Here is a 20241-nt window from a genome sequence, read left to right as displayed (position 1 = left end):
ATTATGCTAATATTTTTTTTAAATAATGCATAAAAGATACATTATCTCAATAAAGAAAACATTACACACACTATATACCACGTATTTGACGCACACACGCATGCATACTATTTATTGTCAAACTTTTGTTCTTGACGTCTGTTGTCAAATTGAGATTAAATATTGTTTGTCTTTGTTAATATTTTTTATAGTGTAGTCTTGGCGAAATTTGTAATTATAGAAGTATAAAATACAATCATAACTTACAATTCCAATTAATTATAGTCGAATTTCGACTACTGCGGGACCTCTAGTTAGCTTAATAAAGTGTACTTCGAAATGACAATTAAAACTGCATAATTTGTATTTTATACATATTTATTTCATCGAAATAATTCTTAAGTATAACGATGAACGTTACTTATACTTGTTTAATTTAATAAATATATTACATTTCTATGACGTAATCGTGTAAGTACATATAGTATTATCATTAAAGTATCTACGTTCATTGTTTCGCTATCGGAAATATACAAAATAAGGTTTAATCAAACAAATTCAAATATCACGCGATCGTTAAAGATAAATAGCGTGAAGTGCTATTTAAAAAAATATTTTTTTAAAGCATTTTATTTTAATCGGTTAATCTACTATAGAGTTACAGAAATACGTGATGCGATAAACCAAAATAACAATGTCTATAAAATAGAATAGTCACAGAGATAAATGTGATTTATTATAAACGTTATTGTAGCAAGAGAACGCTAACATTAGATTAGCCAAAATACGTGAAACATAACAATCAAAACAATGAAAAAGACTGCCATTTTGCTTAAATTAAAATTAAAAAATACCGTGAAATTTTCGTTGAGGATGTCTCTTTTTTTTTTAATTTATCGCTGACTACGATATCTAGTTTCATGCAACCTTAGTTCCTGTAACATCCGTTAGATCTGTTGTATCTCTTTAATTTCAACATATTTTTATTTTAAAGAAAGGTGACATGAAACTTATAGAAAATTCTTTTATAATTTTTAAGGTAAAGTCTTTTCTTGGAATGTTTTCGATGTGTGATTTCGTTCGATACGAGAAGATTTGCTTGCCATTTGTTTGAGTTTCACCAATTTGTGATGCTGACTGCTTAGAAAGGTTCTCACTTTTATATGTCCTAATTTGTCAAAAGCACTTACAAGGAGGTTTTACAACTGAAATTGTAGCTATAAAAAGTAGGTATATAGGTTATAGCTTTTATTTTGATCAGAAAAAAAGTAACACAAGCATTGGTTACTCTGTAGTCAGCATCACAAACATTAAAACGGCACACTTACAAACTATTTAGTACCACCAACATTAACACCGTATTTTCACAGTCGATTTCTTATGTTGGTAACCACGGTACTGAATGTATAATGCATTTATATACATCAGCCGTCATGTCCAGCCAAACTAGACTGTGGAAACACAGTGTTACATCTTAAACAATTTACATAGTCTTTCGCTTTAAAACTACAACAGGGCACAAAATATTGAACTAGTTTTCTTAATTTATACAATTAATTTTTGGTACGAGTCGACAGAACGAGACAAGAAGAAATAATAAAATGTGTACCATAAATCTTTTATGTTCACGCAAGTAAAGGTGTGAAGTGGAATTTCAATACATTCGTGGTAAAAAAGAGCCATAAAAAATAAAATAAATGCTAAACGATTCTTAAACAAAATAAATGTTTGAATCGCCCGTTTTCTGGATCTGTGGTATTGTCATGACACATTAAGACATCTGTCAAACTTATTAACTGTCATTTAAATCATGCTTTAGACTCCGAATCGTTCCCACGTCGACTCGCCAAATAATCTAAGAACTGGAAACTTTATACAATCCTATCTCAATCCTACTGCAGATAAATACTTAACTAAATGTATTGCACGAAGAGGATTCATTTAAATACGCGTAACAATAATTTACATAATTACACTTGAGTTGAATCCGAAGTTTGAAAGGCGCTGGTCATGCGGACTGTTAGTTGTTACAGTGGAGTGAATTGCAGTTTATACAATAATATAACCAAAGACAGAGAACATGAACATTTTATCGCGTGCTGATATTTATAATAAACTTACGTTATTTATAGTAGGTATGTGCTAAAGCTCTTAGAAGAATCGATGGTAGAATTTTCGCAACAAAAAATCTCGCATAGAACGCGAATGCATTTCATTGTGCACTCGCATAGTTGTGTATAATTGAATATGCAGTTATATTTTTTTGCATAACATTGTGCAGACTCGACTCGATAAGCAGTAGATAAGGATTTCATTTTGTTTATGTAGACAGCTCTATTAGTGGAGTATTTATTGTTAACTTTGTTACGAATTCTATCAACGATTTTGAACAAATAAAGTTTCGTACATACTAAAAATAACGTTTATTATTATAATAAAATAAAAATCAAAAGCGCTCTTTTGATCCGCGTCAATCTGGACTCCGTCGCCGACATCTTTGGTTATGTCAAACCAGCCCGTCAATATGTCATTACGTTGAGCTGTCAATAGGTCTGTCAATACCAATGTCAATACAAATGCGCGGGATGGGTTGTGGTATCCAGTGGTTGCTCCGTGCCCACGTCTATGTCTCCGGGACCGTCGTCTTCCGCATTAGGAGTGCTGATCGGAGTGCGAGTTAGGCCACGGACCTGGAATTAGTAGAATGGAAAACATTAGATTATTTTTCATTAGAGACTTTATTTATGTGTAGGTAATTTTATCTTAATTTCTGCGAGTCCGAGAAGGCACTCTATATTATTATTTCTTCTGCCGTCAATAGCAGTAAAATACTTTTATAACGTAAATGTCAAAGAGACTTAATTTCGAAGTATTACAGTAAGTATTGGAATCGTGACTGTCCTACTGTATCATCATCATAATCGGTTGCTCTTGGCAGAGCAGTCGTGCTCAAGTGGAATTCTTGCTTATTAAAGCCTTGACAGATGTTTTCCATAGTTTGCGAACCGAGGCCTGGCGCACACACTCGTTAAGTGGGGTTTCAGTAAGGTCTTTCACCTGATCTGTCCAGCGCATGGGGATTCGTCCACGAGATTTCTTAATAAGTACTTGTAAAAAGGGATCCCATCTTTACCGGGGTACTAAACACACTACGCCATCGTATTTCCTGTATTTTACTGCAAAGCTCTGGCTTTAAACATCTTTCTACTTAGTACTGTGATGTTTTCTAGCTTCTACGAGACTCATTGCTGTCACTAAGGCACGTTTCACGTTAGATTTCCGAATCTGTAGCTCACCTAACAAAAAGACGAAGGACGTACCTGCATAAGTAAGTTATTGGAGAGTATTCTAGCCTGGTGCTCTTGCGCCTTGGCCCGCAGACAGGCGATGCTATTGTTGCGGAAGGCGTCGGGGTCGTCGCGCGCTGGGTCCGGCGACGCTCGTCCCCTAGCCGACGACGATGCAGTAGTACTGCTCGCTGGAGAGCTCTGCGCCTGGTAATACAAAAATATCATAGCTACATTCAATAACGAAAATAATCGAATAGAGGAGGTGACTGATCTTCTTTAAGCGCAGAACTATGACCGCACGCGTGGCTTTGAACAGGTAGGTGGGCTCAGTGGCGGATTAAAGGTCGAGAGCGCCCTAGGCAATCACTTTATCGGCGTCCCTATACCGGCCATAAATGACCATTATAATACTATAAATTTTAACTAGTTGTTTTTGCAATTACGATGACGTTGTATCATCAAACACTTTAGTAGACCAAGAGTAGGTATTACTTAAGCTAATGCGCGAATGAAATATGACGTTATAACTGTGAAATCACGAGGGGCGACAGAAGATTTAGATTATAGATCAGCATTTAGTTCTTATTCGTCGATATGTTATTTTATTTATTTATTAAAAAAATCTGAGATAGCGCGCCCCCTGGTACTACGCGCCTCTAGGCACGTGCCTAGTTTGCCTTACGGATAATCCGCCTCTGGTTGGGCTAACTCCCAGCCCAGTTTATGCAACCGCCAGCAACAATCGATCCCCTAGACTTCCGAGCTTCGGTATTTTCTTAGTACCCGTTGGCCGGTTACCCGTAAGCTGGACCAAACACACAGAGAAAAGTACTTAAAGTCTATGCGTTAATTTTGCTGTAATATATATACATAGATACGCCGTTACAAACAATTAGATTAGTAGATTACTGATGGTAGGATCTCTTGTGAGTCTCTACGGGTAGGTACCAACACCCCGCCTATTGCTGCCGTGAAGCAGTAATGCGTTTCGGTTTGAAGGGCGGGACAGCCATTGTAACTATACTTGAGACCTTAGAACTTATATCTCATCTATCATGGCGCATCTAAGTTATAGATGTCTCTGGGCTCCAGTAACCACTAAAAAAAGGTAGATCGCCGGTCCAAATGTACTGCACAAGTTTTGTAAGCCGTGTAAGATTATTTCCAATAAAAGTACTATCAAAAGCTTCTACAAACAATATCACCGTAGGTGGAACTCATTCTGGAATGCAATTCAGACTAACAATTGGAACTGGAATAACAATTTTAGCATTTCAATGTAAATTCTTGGAAAGACATTCCTACAAAAACTATCGCAATTAAAACTAGAATATGCTGGTTTCATGAGAATATTAATTCCAATCCTCCGTGACCGCGGAAACAAAAACTTGTTGAAACGTTCGAAATCATTAAATGAAAATATGTACAAACCCGAAATTATATTACAAAAGTATGATTAATTTAGTTAGTTTGGTCCTTATCCCTCGTGGCATGTAATGTCGTCCATGTGCCAAGGCATTTACCCAATTTAACCACCTATAGTAACATCCGCCCTCCCTACCCCCGGCCAGGGCTTAGCCCCGGGACCCCGGCTCGGTACTTCACGAACTTTCGGCCTGGTAGGAGAAAAAATAGTATGTGCACCGCGGGAGAAAAGTTGGACATTTCCTCCAGCGTGTTTGGCAATGTGCTATATAAACATTGAAAATATAATGATAGTTTTGCTATTTTAATCATAAAAAAGAATAATGCAATTTTTGTTTATACCAATTTATACTTTTTTTATTGCTTAGATGGGTGGACGAGCTCACAGCCCACCTGGTGTTCAGTGGTTACTGGAGCCCATAGACATCTACGACGTAAATGCGCCACCCACTTTGAGATATCAGTTCTAAGGTCTCAGTATAGTCACAACGGCTGCCCCGCCCTTCAAATCGAAACGCATTGCTGCTTCACGGCAGAAATAGGCAGGGTGGTGGTACCTAATTTTGTGATTGAAGCATATGAAGACGAGCACTGACCTGATTTTCGTGAGGATGTGGAGAAGTAGACGTGGCCCTGTCCGCTTCCGGTTCAGATCCCTCCCGTTCCGACCCTGATTCCTTGAGGTGACGAGCTGCCTCTATCGATTTTCGGTGCATTCCTGAATAATAAAACACTTTAAATTCATAAAAAAAACTTTTCAAACTCCACTTAAAGAGCTTGGTTGTTGCTCGCTAGGTAGAGTTGACGTAATAGATCATCTATACTAATATTATAAAGCTGAAGAGTTTGTTTGTTTGGTTGAACGCGCTAATCTCAAGAACTACAGGTCTGATTTGAAAAATTCTTCCAGTATTAGATAGCCCATTTGTTGAGGAAGGGTATGTACATACATTGATGAAAAAATTGTGGTCGAATTGATAACCTCGTCTTTTGAAGTCGCTTAAAAAGCGTGATTTGGTACCTTAAATAGCTTCTTAACATTCTATTATTATATTTTAAAATATTTTCACCTTATAGGCAAATGAAGTTGCCGGTAAAATTTAGCGTTATCCCAATGTAACAATGTAACTACTTAGTCTGGCCATAAATACTGTTACAATAAAAAATAAACAAAATATTACATTTGAATTTGGAATCTGTCATTTTTATATGATTGCTCATTGAGTTTTCTCATTTTGGCGCCAATACATTGTACAATATTTTGCGATATTAAAATGGAGTGGGGTGATAAAGAGAACCGAATCGCTGTGATTGCATTAGACAAAGTAGGTACGGAGCCAAATGCAATTTTTAAAACTCTCCATACGCTTGGTATTAGTAAAATGTTTGTGTACCGGGCTATTAATAGGTGCAATGAGACCTCCTCTGTTTGTGACAGAAAAAGATATGACCGTCCACGTAGTGTTCGTACGAAAAAGGTGGTCAAAGCAGTAAGGGAAAGAATTCGAATAAATCCTGTCCGAAAGCAAAAGATTTTATCTCGGGAGATGAAGATAGCACCTAGAACCATGTCGCTTATTTTAAAAGATGACTTGGGACTTGCAGCCTGTACGAGATGTACTGGTCATTTCTTAACTGATAATTTAAAAGAGAAAAGGGTGGTAAAATCGAAACAACTACTGAAGCGGTATGCAAAGTGAGGTCTGAGAAAAATTTTGTTTACGGATGAGAAAATTTTTACAATTGAGCAACATTTTAACAAACAAAATGACCGTATTAATGTTCAAAGCTCTAAGGAAGCTTCCCAATTAGTCGACAGAGTGCAACGTGGGCACTATCCGACTTCAGTGATGGTTTGGTGGGGTATTAGCTATGAAGGAGTGACTGAGCCATACTTTTTTGAAAAACGTATCAAAACATCAGCACAAGTGTATCAAGATACCATTCTTGAGAAGGTAGTGAAGCCCCTTAACAACACCATGTTCAATAATCAAGAATGGTCCTTCCAGCAAGACTCGGCGCCAGGACATAAAGCTCGGTCTACGCAGTCTTGGTTGGAAACGAACGTTTCGGACTTCATCAGAGCTGAAGACTGGCCGTCGTCTAGTTCCGATCTTAATCCGCTGGATTATGATTTATGGTCAGTGAAATCCCACAGATACCAATTATTCAAATGAAATACGTACTTAGTGAGTGAGCGCATGACTTCGTAGTGAAGTAATAATATCTATACTAATATTATAAAGAGGAAAGATTTGTTTGTTTGTTTGTATTGAATAGGCTCCGAAAACACTGAACCGATTTGAAAAATTCTTTCACCGTTTGGAAGCTACACTATTCCCGAGTGATAGGCTATAATCTTTTTTGAAAAAAATATAGGGATCTTTACTAAAACTCCAATAATGTAACTCAAGGTGTAAAAAAATTATCAAAAATATATACGTCACGTGCCCTGCGAAAACTATTCATAATAGAATAAAATAATGTACTACGACTTTGTAGAACACATTATTGTTTACAAAAAGTGTCGCGACCAGCATAATAATATTTCTAACTATTATAGTGATGCCGCAATAACGGTTCTTTTATTTAAGAAAATACTACAACGTCAAATATCGTTGAAATTTTTGTGAAAGACTCGAGCGGAGCCGGAGCAGGCCGTTAGTCGTGCAATAAAAAATCGGGTACCTGCGCGGGTACATACAACTTTCCCTATTTCTACCGCAAAAGAGTAATATGTTTCGGTTTGTAGGATGTTGCAGTTACATAACAGCTATATGTATATGATTGAGACATAGATTGTATGTGTCGAGGTAAATGGCGTCATACATGACATGTTGTAATGTATATGGACTCCGGTAACAACTGTTATTTCATTTATCCGTCCATGCAATAAAATAAAATTTATGAGCTTACTGTGACCGTTTGACGAATCAATTTAGTGTTGAAAATACTATCTTGAATTAAAATTGATATTTGAATCCACAAAATAGTTGAATGAAGTATCGCATTTCTGGCCATTTATACAATGATTCCTTTTTTATAAAGTTATTTTTTATGAAATTTATTATAAAATTATTTCAGAAGAAGACTCAGTTTCAAAATTATTTCAGAAGATTCAGTGCCAAATGGCTGTGGATAAATAACACATAAAAAAACATTCTGAGCATACATGCGTTTATCTCAACTGTAAATTTATCGCCCGAACGTGCAATACTTTTAACGGTTGGTCATCTAATATACTGGATGAATAAAAGGAAGAAGAAAAATGCATAACTATTCGTACAATTCGAACAACAGACACAAAAGCTTACCGTTATGAATATCTCTGACTTAGGTATGTCGTTATAGTTCACGTGATTCTGATAGATATATAGATACATTTAGTGATTTGCAAAAGAGTGGTTTAAATTGTATTTTTTACTGGTGGTAGGACTGTTTAACTCCCAGTGGAACAAAAAAAGGGCACATGTTGGAAAATTCGAAAACCTAACCATCTTTAAAACGTCCGTATGTTTGAGTCGTAAGGCGCATTTTAATATCCACTTGTAGTAACTTTACGAGATCTTTATGACATCAACGTCGTACGCTCCGAATGTGTAATCGAGAAGTTTTGTATATAACGAAGAAGCAGTGATGTATGATGTTGTTATCAGAAGATTCGAGACTGGTAAATTAGATTGAGCTTTATAGGGACGAGCGTTTATTAGTCGAGTTTAGAAGAGCTTAGAAGTAGTCGTGGCCTAAAGGATAAGACGTCCGGTGCATTCGTATTGAAGCGATGTAACGGAGTTCGAATCCCGCAGGCGGGTACCAATTTTTCTAATGAAATACGTACTCAACAAATGTTCAAGATTGACTTCCACGGTGAAGGAATAATATCGTGTAATAAAAATCAAACCCGCAAAATTATAATTTGCGTAATTACTGGTGGACCACTTGTGAGTCTGCGCGGGTAGGTACCACCGCCCCGCCTATTTCTGCCGTGAAGCAGTAATGCGTTTCGGTTTGAAGGGTGGGGCAGCCGTTGTAACTATACTGAGACTTTAGAGCTTGTATCTCAAGGTGAGTGGCGCTTCTACGTTGTAGATGTCTATGGGCTCCAGTAACCACTTAACACCAGGTGAGCTGTGAGCTCGTCCACCCATCTAAGCAATAAAAATAAATAAATAAAAAACGGTTTGTGTTGGGATTTCTTTAAGGTTTGCGTGTTATCGTGAAATCTTTGACAGAAAAATGACGCGGGAGGAAAATCTTTTATGCTACTGCTCTTTAGCGATACAATTTTGTAGTCGTCAGGGTTGAGGCATCTAAATTATGTTGTGTTTTGAAAACTCCTAAATTATTGGTATAGAGTTTACTAATATATCGAAAAGGACGAAGGCTTGATTATTAATTTTATTACCATTTATATTATATTATTTTTCTTGTTTGTTATATGCTCACAAATAAGCGGGGAAACAAGCGGGGATTTTCTCGCAAGTATAACAAGCACATGCGTGACAAAAACAAGTGTATCTCCATTATCTTTCACAAAGACATTCAGTCGGAGAATCGAAACTAGCCAGTGGTGAGCGTCATTCACACATATCTCCATATCTTCTTCGGTCTACCTCTTCCCCATATCTACCTTGCACTACTGTTTCCATACGCAATGAACGAAATCCAATCGCACCAAAAATATAACAATAATCCTCATTTAATTACTCGCAAATGAACATTCGCAAGCGTGTATCGTGTTATGGAGGCGCTAACGACCGAAGTTTCTGAGCGCAGCACCGCTAATGTACGAGCGAACAAATCAAACTGCGGGGCCCGTCTCCTAATGACCAGTTAGAACGGATAGTTTCACGTGAATAATTGGGGTTTGCATTGTTTTGGTGTTTATACTTAACCGGGCCTCTGTGTAGAGTAGCAACTCCGCTCGCAATGCAAAGATGAGGGATGAGATTACCTTTTTCTTTTATCCTACCTATGCTGATAGCCTTGAGAGGCTATTTCAGCTTCACCCTAACGTTTGTAGGTGAGCTCACGGGGCTCAAACCGGAGTGTTGCTAACACTGACCCTAGCAAGAGCAGTGCGTCGCAGATTCTACCACCGGATCGGAAATGCGACTCACTGAGAAGATCCGGCGAGAAACTCAGTGGGCAGAGATTACCAATTCATGGCCAGCGGTAACGTTATTTTCTAAGGTAATCGTTGACTTTGACTAATATTATAAAGAGGAAAGATTTGTTTGTTTGGTTGTATTGAATAGGCTCCAAAGCTGCTGAACCGATTTGAAAAATTCTGTCACTGTTTGGAAGCTGCACTATTCCCGAGTGACATAGGCTAAAATCTTTTTTGAAAAAAATTAGGGATCCTTACTAAAACTCCTATAATGTAACCCAAGGTGTCAAAAATTACCTAAAATATTCTTTACGTAGCGTGCCCTGCGAAAACTATTGACGATAGAATAAAATAATGTACCACGACTTTGTAGAACACGTTATTATTTACAAAAAATGTCGCGGACAGCATATGTCTAACTATTATAGTTATGCCGCAATGAGTGTTCTTTTATTTAAAAAAATAAAACAACGTCCAATATCGTTGAAATTTTTGTTAGAGACCCGAGCGGAGCCGGAGCGGGCCGCTAGTCGTTGATTAAAGATCGAATTGTAGTTTTGGTAATATTTCGGGTATCGTTTGCTTGTTCAGGTATAAGTAGATTTATTATATTATTCACTACCAAATTACACAGTCTCGATTATTCGTGATTCGACTTATATAACTAGTCGAATTGAAATACAGTTCGATCTTGTGGTTTCATTTATTCATATAGTTTAAGGCATTTGGAATAGGTAATTTGTTGTTTCAATCGTTTTTGAGAATTATTAAATAAACTTCATGGATTTAATATTTGAGATTAATCTCAAAACGACATATACGCAATAAGTTTCTTTAACGAAATTTGGTCTAGTTGCGTGGCACCTATCTATTAAAATTAACAATTAAGCCCTTCTTTAATAGACAAAATAGCAAAGCGTCTTTTAGTTTCATAAATAAGTCTATGAAGCACTAAATGACAGTTCTGAACGAAATTGCAACTAACTGAGCCTCTCACAACGAAACTCAAAGGAAAAATCTGCATTACTTGAAACAAATTGCGTTTTTTTTTTTGTTCCTGCAATCGGCCAACGAGCAAAGAGCTACTTACGTCATTAGGTAAACGGATAAACTTCGAATGACGTCTGTCATTATTTTCTAAACGTCAAAAATCATTACTAATGGTTTTAGAGTGCAAATTACAACATGAATCGCACGTGAGCGACGATCTCTTTTTAAAATCGTATTTTTCACTTTTGCTAATGGTTTCTGAGGATGCCTCGTGTCATTTAGCAGCGAGATGAAAGCGAGTAGCACAAAGCGAGTGGTTAATAGGCAGATAATTTTGTCAGTCACTCTTGTGTGACATTAGAATCCATTTGCCGATATTATTTCAAATAATCGCCGTGTTGTGTCTGTTTGTATCGTTCGCTGCTTAGTTTCGAATGGAACATTAAACTCTACATTTAAAAAACTATAAAATTGAATTATTGAAATGTAATTAACGACCCCCCTAATGAAGCTCTTCATTGGTTCGTTTAATTGATCTTTTGTTGAGCGAAAAAAAATACTAATTTAATGACGGCTGAAAATTATCTTTCTCGTTATGCATTCCGTTATTCTTTATGTATATATTTTGTTATTAAAAAAAATCATGCGTAAATAGATTACTTCAAAAATCGATAACTATTTTACACATTCTTTTGGTGAGTTATCCCTTATAAAGTCGGTTAACGAATACATATAACTCAGAAAACTCGAAATAGCTTTATGACATACGCATACTTCCTTATTGTCATTAAATTAACATCCATAATTAATAATTATCTGTGGGCTTAATTCATTCATTTCACTATCACGAACTCTAGATTAATTTGCTCGGTAAATTTTGACTGGACACACACTGTTACCATATATACCTAAATTTTATAATATTTAACTATATATATTTGATGATAATAATTAAACTAATGTAAGTAAATAAAATAACGAACATTTAATATTGAAAATAAAAACGAAACAAATTCATCGAAATCATTTAAAAATCGAATGTAAGCTTTGTGTGAATTATAAAATATGTAAAATACATAAGCTAAACCGAAAACAAGAAATAAAAATCGCACTCCTAAGTACAGTTAACTTAAGTACATAATTAATATGTAAGCGTGGTGTGGTAGCCCTTAAATCTGCCTTAATCAAGGCTTAGACAATGCAGCCGCCATCTTGCCGGCCGCCCCTCACCCCCCACCACCGCCTGGGAGAGTTCCCCCTCCACCCCACAAACGCAGCCTTTAAGGGAGTTAGGCTTTATTAATTCATGTGTCTACGGCGTAATGTTTTGTTTTATTTATGAGATGCATGTACGCGATGTGATTATGGCAAACTCGTGCTTATGCTCATTCATTTAGGTATTGAAATTCCATAGTAAAAGGAATGGTTTATTAATCTTTTGATTTTGCATAGTTCTTTTCTTTCGTTTGTTTGTGTTCACATTTACATAATTCCTCGTAGACGTCTCGTAGTAGTGCTACGGATGGCTACGATTTGAATTGAATTTCATTTTGATTACTGGTAACACTAACAGCATTTAATCAGTCTTATATTAATAAAGTTAATTTGATTAAAAGAAAATTAATAATATTAACTGACATCATTTGATCCTTTGCTTGTAGACAAGATAAAATCAAAACGTAATACATACATAGAAATAAGTTTCTTTCGAGTAATCAACCAGAAATAGAACATATAAGATTCTACAGCTACGCAAACAAGTTTTAAGTATCAAAGAACAATTTATTTTGATGTAGAAGCAAAGACAAGCCCGAGATCTATCTAGTATTAAGCTAGTATGTAAATATATATGAAAATAAATAAATCTAATCACATAAGGAATAGTAAATACCTGTTACTGTTATCTGTACTTTAATATTAGTCATCATATATTACTATTACTATGTACTGGATCGAAAGCTTAAAAATATTTAAGTATAAATTCAATGTGCACAATTTTTTTAGGATAGCAAAAGTAAGTTGATATCTTTATCTTCACTATAAGAGACTACATGATATTGAGAGGTGAAAGGCTATTTTCATTTATGGGATATTTTTACAACATTATAAGAGATTAAAGTTTAAACTTTGGAAAAATATAAATAAAAATCAGGTATTTGAATGGAGTAAAATTTTTTTTTTTTTTATATAGCTTAAACGGGTGGACGAGCTCACAGCCCACCTGATGTTAAGTGGTTACTGGAGCCCATAGACATCTTTAACGTAAATGCGCCACTTGAGATTTACGTTCTAAGGTCTCAAGTATAGTTACAACGGCTGCCCCACCCTTCAAACCGAAACGCTTTACTGTCTCACTGCAGAAATAGATAGGGTGGTGTTACCTACCCCGTGCGGACTCACAAGAGGTCCCACCACCACACACACCAGTAAAGAATTAAAGTTCAATTAAAAACATCGGACTGTTGATGCTAATACCAAATAAAATGCACCTTTAATTACAAAGAGAAATGTCGCACATTAAGCGAAATGTCACTTAAACCACCTTTTACCGCTCGATATAACATTTTACAAATGAAAAGGTGCTCAAATATTTTTATCACTATTTCTCTATTCCCGCTCCGTCACAAATACAAGACAAAAATCATCTTCTGTATTCACTGAAACATATAAGCGGGCTCTCATAAGCTGTCAACGGTTTCTCTTTCGCCCAACAATACGATATTTCATCTCACAAGCCAAAAAAACTCTTAAAACAAGCGCGAAATGAGTTTATTTCGCACGCGTGCTCTCTCGTCTGAAGCCTTCCTCGTTGAAAAATGAACATCTCCTATTGTTGAGATTAAAAATTATACGTCTCTTTGTTTCCTGAGCGAGATTGAGTTGCGACGGATAAAGGATTTGTCAGAAACTTTCGGTTTTGTCACAAAAGGCTAAAATTGTGAAACTATGATTTTCAACAAACATTTTTCTTTTGATGACAGAAGTCATTTTGCTTCTTTTTAGCATTTATTAAACGAAATTTGATTGAACATAATGTATTATGATCTGTAGATGCGTGAGATCATTAAACTAAATGCGAAAGGCGATTTAAAATGTGTAGTTTTTTTTTATATATACATTACAAGTCGTAGTATTACAGAATCTAAAGAGAATTAATAATCTTCATAAGTTTACAAGACTAGCTTCATATAATTAGTAATTAGAAGGGATTGATTGAGCCGAGTATTTCTAATCACTGCTTAATTAATTGTGTTTAAATAATTATATGAAGGCACAATATTTTTCTAATACGCTAGACAGTAAAATAACTTATAATTAAATACGAAGAAAGGCCTATCGGGTTTCAATTTTCCACTGAAGTCCATAGATATCGTGAGAACGGCCACCCACGTTGTGACATGAGGTCGAAGTCACAATTGTTTTGTATGACCATTGTCCCACTCATCAAACCGGAATACATGACGAATTCGCGGCAGAAATAGTCAGGGCTGTGTTTCCGAAACAAAAGGGTTTACACTGTTTCCTACCCCCTTGTAAATGTATAACATTTTTCCATTGCGCGGTATCTAATATGACAAATTCACTGATACCTAGAATTTGAGTGAATCTAGTGACCGACTATCAACTGTCATGCTCATACTGGAGGTTTACGAAATATGACCTTAATAAAACAACAATTGTTCATGCTATAAGTAAACGGATAATCCCTTCCGTTCACATTGAGTTAGCGGTACATTGCTGTTTATATTTCAAGAGTTGTCATCATTGCATGTCACTCAAGATTTTTAGCTATTAATATTCACAGCTTCGGTAGGCAGCGGCTTGGCTCTGCCCCTAGCATTGCTGAAGTCCATGGGCGACAGTAACCACTCACCATCAGGTGAGCCGTATGCTCGTCTGCCTACAAGGGCAATAAAAAAAAACCTTGTACGTCATTATTAACGACGACAATTAACATTACTTTTACAAAATTTTTATACAAATGTAATATTTTAATTTTGCCTACGAAACGCGGATGCCAAAGAAAATATTTATTTTACTATATATTTCTACCTATTCGCTGGTAGCCTAAGAGGCTATTATTACAGCTACGCGCGGACGGGTAGGTTCCAGGGCGCAACCTGAGAGAATTCGCCAATACTAGCCCTAGCAAGAGCAGTGCTTCGCTGAATCTACCACTAAGATAAACCACTAAGATCGGTTGGTGTTATTACGAAGATTCTTGCAACGATTTGTGTTGAATTAGCTAATTACTGTACTTGGCTAGTTTTATTGTATTTCAGTTATAGTTCGTTATTGAGCTCGGCTACTCTTTTTTTTTCCTACCTATGCTGCTAGCCTTGAGAATCTATATTAGCGTTACCCTAGCGTGTAGGTGAGTTCTCGGGGCTCAAACCGGAGGTGTTGCTAACACTGGCCCTAGCAAGAGCAGTGCCTCGCAGAATCTACCACCAGATCGCGACCCACTGAGAAGATCCGGCAAGAAACTCAGTGGGTCTGGTCTGGGCGGGTCAGTCGGTCCTCACTCTGTTTAAAACTGTTACATTCATATAATTTTCACTTCCGCTAGCGCTCTTTTTGAGGGACTTTTTTTTTATATGCATAATCTACTACCGGATAAATTACTAAGATCAGTTGTTATTCGTTAGTGGTGGTGGTCATGCAACGATTTTGTTCAAGTGTTGAGTTAGCTAATTACTGAACTGGGCTAGTTTAGTTGTATTTTAGTTAGAGTCGTTTAGTGCGCTCGGCTAGTGACCGTGTGTGTGTTTTTGACTCACCAGGGCTCGGTGGTCGGGGAGGGGAGCCTGTCTGCTACTGTGCCTCGTCAGTCACTGCTCTCGACTCTTGAACAAAATCATTGTTGTGAGAATTCATTGTATTTTGTCTCAAGGAATAACATGCAGCTCTTTATTGGGCGTTACGACTTTTTTGTCGCAATGATTAGGGATATAATACTTTTTTTTGAGAGCATTTTTAGTTATGTTTAGAAAAAATCTAAAGCGTATTTCAAATGAGAGGTTTATGTATGTCAAAATATGTGTAGACTCTTTTCAAATTGTTTCATTAGTGAAAAATGTAATGCTTACAGCGCATTTAAAAAATCTCAGCTTCAAAGTACACGATTTCTTACGAGTGTATTATTGTATTTTTTATTCGCTTGAAGGTCGTTTTCCGGGGCCCGTGGGCATCATAATACCAAATCCACGAGTAACGCTTCACTACAGAAATAGGCAGGACTGTGGTGCCTACCTGTATGAGCTCATGATACGTCAATACCCCAGTCGTTGGGAAACTTTTATTTCGAGGAGCAGTTTTCTTGGTTATGGCTATTCATAATTGTAAACATTACGTAATAAACAACAAGTTTTTTTTCCGTCTATGGGTGTCACCAAAATGAGTCGCTTTTATTGACGGATCTACATAAATATTTGTATCAATTACTTTTGTTTTTCGTCCCATTTATTATATTACTAGCTGACTTGGCAGACTTCGTAGTGCCTCAATCGATAAATAAAAGACCTAAGCTTTTGTATAAAATAAATTTAAAACAAACAAAAAAAAACCGTCCGACGGGGGACACATCAAAGGAAAAACAAAATTGTCATTTTTATTTAATTCCGAGCATTTTCAAATTTATCTACCTTTTAAACCTTCTCTGGGCTTCAACAATTAATTTAAGGCCAAAATTAGCCAAATCGGTACAACCGTTCTAGAGTTTAAGCGAGCATAAAAGCAATTTATTTATATATGTATATATATAGATATATAGACCGTACAATATAAAATTACAGAACAGTTAAACAGGCGGTAATTCAGAAGTTGTACAGTTATACGAAAAACAAATATCAAATGGTCTTTTCTTCGATATTCCCAAGTCGTAGAGTGTAAATGAAAGGATAATGTAATGAACAACCGTATTAAAGTTATTAATCATTATCCTAATAGTCAAGATGAGGAAATGAGCTCACAGTGCACCTAATGCTAAGCGGATATCAGGGTCCATGGACATCACAACGTGAACGTAGTTGTTCGCCTCGAGACATAAGACTTAATTTGTATAACTTGTCGGTATAAAAATCAAACCCGCAAAATTTTAATTTGCGTAATTACTGGTGGTAGGGCCTCTTGTGAGTTCACACGAGTAGGTACCACCACCCTGCCTATTTCTGCCGTGAAGCAGTAATGTGTTTCGGTTTGAAGGGAAGCCGTTGTAACTATACTGATACCTTAGAACTTATATCTCAAGGTGGGCAGCGGCATTTACGTTGTAGATGTCTATGGGCTCCAGTAACCACTTAACACCAGATGGGCTGTGAGCTCGTACACCCAACTAAGCAATAAAAAAAAAATCCGTCCTTTCAAACCGGTTTTGAGTAGTTAATACCTTAGCAGCAGACTCTAACATTGCACTGTTCCATGTCTAGGGATCTCGAAGTATGTCCTATCACCAAATATTGTGTGATTATTGCATGAAAACATTGGTGGTAGAAGCCTTGTACATATTTGTGTACATGGCCGCTAAATATATTCTAATTTAAATTAACATTACCGAAGAAATAAATGTTCAGATCGTTTTTTTATGACCGTGAAGTCAAACTCACAGCTCACTTAATATTATATGGTGTTAGAATCTATAATGATCTCAACAAGAAAGTCGGCTGTCGAAAAAAAAAAATGATTAAAAATACTTTTACAATAACTTTAAAATTCTTTTTAAAAGATCGCTATTTAATGCTGAACCGTAAAAGTGTTTTTAATCGGAGTAGTTTAAGTAAGGGTGTTCGCTCACCGAGCAGCCACGGCGCGACCGAATCGTTTTCCTTGGCGCTGTTGAGAATGGTCTCCGGCAGCGGGAGGGAATGTCGCACCATCGCGCCGTACAGTCCGTATTCGGCCATTATGGTGGACCGACCCCAGCACTTCTCAGTTTTGCGCCATTTCGCTCGACGGTTTTGGAACCACACCTGTGAATGAAAATTCTTGGTCAACATACGTAGCAAGGAAAATACGAATAATCCCGTTCACCGTCCTCGCCGAACCCGGCGCTTGCGCCGAAGGGCTCGACGAGTAAATTAACCCATAGACTCGGCCCACTGAGTTTCTCGCCGGATATTCTCAGTGGGTCGCGTTTCCGACCCGGTGATAGATTCTGCGAAGCACTGCTCTTGCTAGGGCCAGAGCTAGCAACACTCCCGGTTTAAGCCCCGTGTGCTCACCTACTCGCCCTGTTACGCTGACATAGCCTCTCAAGACTATCAGCTTAGGTAGATAAAAAAAATTATAATTCGGAATCCTTATGCCTGAATAGCGTAATTTAATTCAAGTAACGGACACTCCTAATATGTGTATTCGTTGCTAAAATAACTGAGTTCGTGACGATGATCTTCAAAATTGAATTTTCCATGGTCTGCGGCGCCCGTAGGTCTGTGGTGGTAGGACCTCTTGTGAGTCCGCACGGGAGGTACCACCACCCCGCCTGTTTCTGCCGTAAAGCAGAAATACGTTTCGGTTTGAAGGGTGCGGCAGCTTTTTTTTTTTTTTTTTTTTTTTTTTATTGCGTAGATGGGTGGACGAGCTCACAGCCCGCCTGATGTTAAGTGGTTACTGGAGCCCATAGACATCTACAACGTAGACGCGCCACCCACCTTGAGATACAAGTTCTAAAATCTCAGTATAGTTACAACGGCTACCCCACCCTTCAAACCGAAACGCATTACTGCTTCACGGCAGAAATAAGCAGGGCGGTGGTACCTATCCGCGCGGACTCACAAGAGGTCCTACCACCAGTAATTACGCAAATTATAATTTTGCGGGTTTGATTTTTATTACACGATGTTATTCCTTCACCGTGGAAGTCAATCGTGAAAATTTGTTGAGTACAATTTCATTAGAAAAATTGGTACCCGCCTGCGGGATTCGAACACCGGTGCATCGCTTCAACACGAATACACCGGACGTCTTATCCTTTAGGCCACGACGACTTCTTTTGTAACTATACTTAGACCTTAGAACTCATATCTAAAAGTGGGTAGCGGCATTTACGTTGTAGACGTCTATGGGCTCTAGTAACCTCTTAACACTAGATGGGCTGTGATTTCGTCCACCCATCTAAGCAATAATAATAAAAACCCAAAGGAGGCACTCATTTCTCCAATATAATACAATCATTAAAGACTACTTCGATTACGGTTTTTCTCTGTCCCTGGCGTCGCTGACGTCCATTTAGCGACGGTAACCACTCACCATCAGATGGGCCGTATGCTCGCTTCCCTACTTGGGCAATAAAAAATAAAAAAAGAATCTCATTACAATCGTATGTTTTTACTGCGAACTAGTTACTATGTTTAAGTAAATGTTATACAGGAATAAAAGAATACAACAGTAGAAGGTAGTGTAGCTACAAAAACACTCTTTAATACACTTAAGTACGAAGCGAAGCGAATTGTAAATAAGTAAAACAAACCAATTAGCGAGAACAAAACTGATCTAAATTAAATTTTCAAATTCTCCGCCAGTTCCGGCTGTTTGCTCACCTACCGGGGCTTAGGGCTAGTGAACTCAGTTCGTCTTATCGTATTAAAAAACGGTATAATCTCAAAACTTACTAATTTTACACGAGAGCGTTTTAAAGGTTTAATTAACATGCGATATTTTTAATATTAATCGTCTTTCCAACGTTTATTTTTCATTTTTTACCAGTGACATTATCGGTCTTTTAAAGTAAAAAAAAAAAATAAAAAAAAATTAAAACTAAACTACGCTCATTTGACAGTATTTATTAGAAAAAGACTGGTGATACCAAATGATTCCGCATATTAACTCAATTTCGAATATTTTTGGAAATTGTACACTCTTAATGCGAAAAGACGAGTTATACATTACGTATAAGATGACTTTGTTAATTATTCTTAATTTAACTCACTTTTATATTTGCCAGAATTTCTATCAATTAAACGGTTGTCTGGAAGAGACCGCTTTTTAGCGATAAGACCGCCTATTGTATATATGTATCTGCTTTTTGACTGCTTTTGAACGTAAATTGTGTTTTGGACTGCAATAAAGTGTATTCTCTCTCTCTCTCTCTCTCTCATAACTCAATTTGGATCTTCTTTTTTCAGTTTGTAAGATAGTTGGTGATCGTAGATCTAACGCTATACATTGCGACTCTGATGTGTCCATTATATGTAAATTAGAAGTGGAAATTTATTTAGTACTTGTAATGCTAGTTAGTTCGTTTTTCGAACTATGATAACAGCAAAATGAAAGTTTGATTGTAATTAATATCACGCGTGAGATCATCCAATAGAAAATTATTTCGTATGAAGATTTGAAATTTTAATATTTAATGTTTTAAATGTATTCTAGTCATTTATTGCGAAGCGTTTGCAAAACGAATGTTATAATATTACGAGTAATTCTTCTAAGTAATTCTATAATATATTT

The 20241-nt window shown here is 36.8% G+C and overlaps 1 protein-coding gene across 4 annotated transcripts in view; it reads right to left on the bottom strand.

The window, feature by feature from the left end:
* Positions 1 to 339: 339 nt before the first annotated feature.
* LOC114250135 (visual system homeobox 2) overlaps positions 340 to 20241 on the bottom strand; it is a 133905-nt gene continuing 114003 nt past the window's right edge. For 3 of the 4 annotated variants that reach the window (XM_089734696.1, XM_089734699.1, XM_089734697.1), the window contains 4 exons: positions 17588 to 17762; positions 5291 to 5412; positions 3300 to 3473; positions 340 to 2669 (listed from right to left, as the gene is read on the bottom strand). In XM_089734696.1, coding sequence (XP_089590822.1) covers positions 2547 to 2669; positions 3300 to 3473; positions 5291 to 5412; positions 17588 to 17762 — 594 coding nt within the window. In that variant the 3' untranslated portion in view covers positions 340 to 2546. The remainder of the gene's footprint in view (positions 2670 to 3299; positions 3474 to 5290; positions 5413 to 17587; positions 17763 to 20241) is intronic. The other variant, XM_089734698.1, reaches the window with a different exon arrangement.

The sequence above is a fragment of the Bombyx mandarina genome, chromosome 18 (assembly GCF_030267445.1).
Source record: "Bombyx mandarina strain Sakado chromosome 18, ASM3026744v2".
Lineage (NCBI taxonomy): Eukaryota > Metazoa > Arthropoda > Insecta > Lepidoptera > Bombycidae > Bombyx > Bombyx mandarina.
Note: the sequence above shows the minus strand (reverse complement) of the source record. Positions and strands in the feature narration are given on the sequence as shown.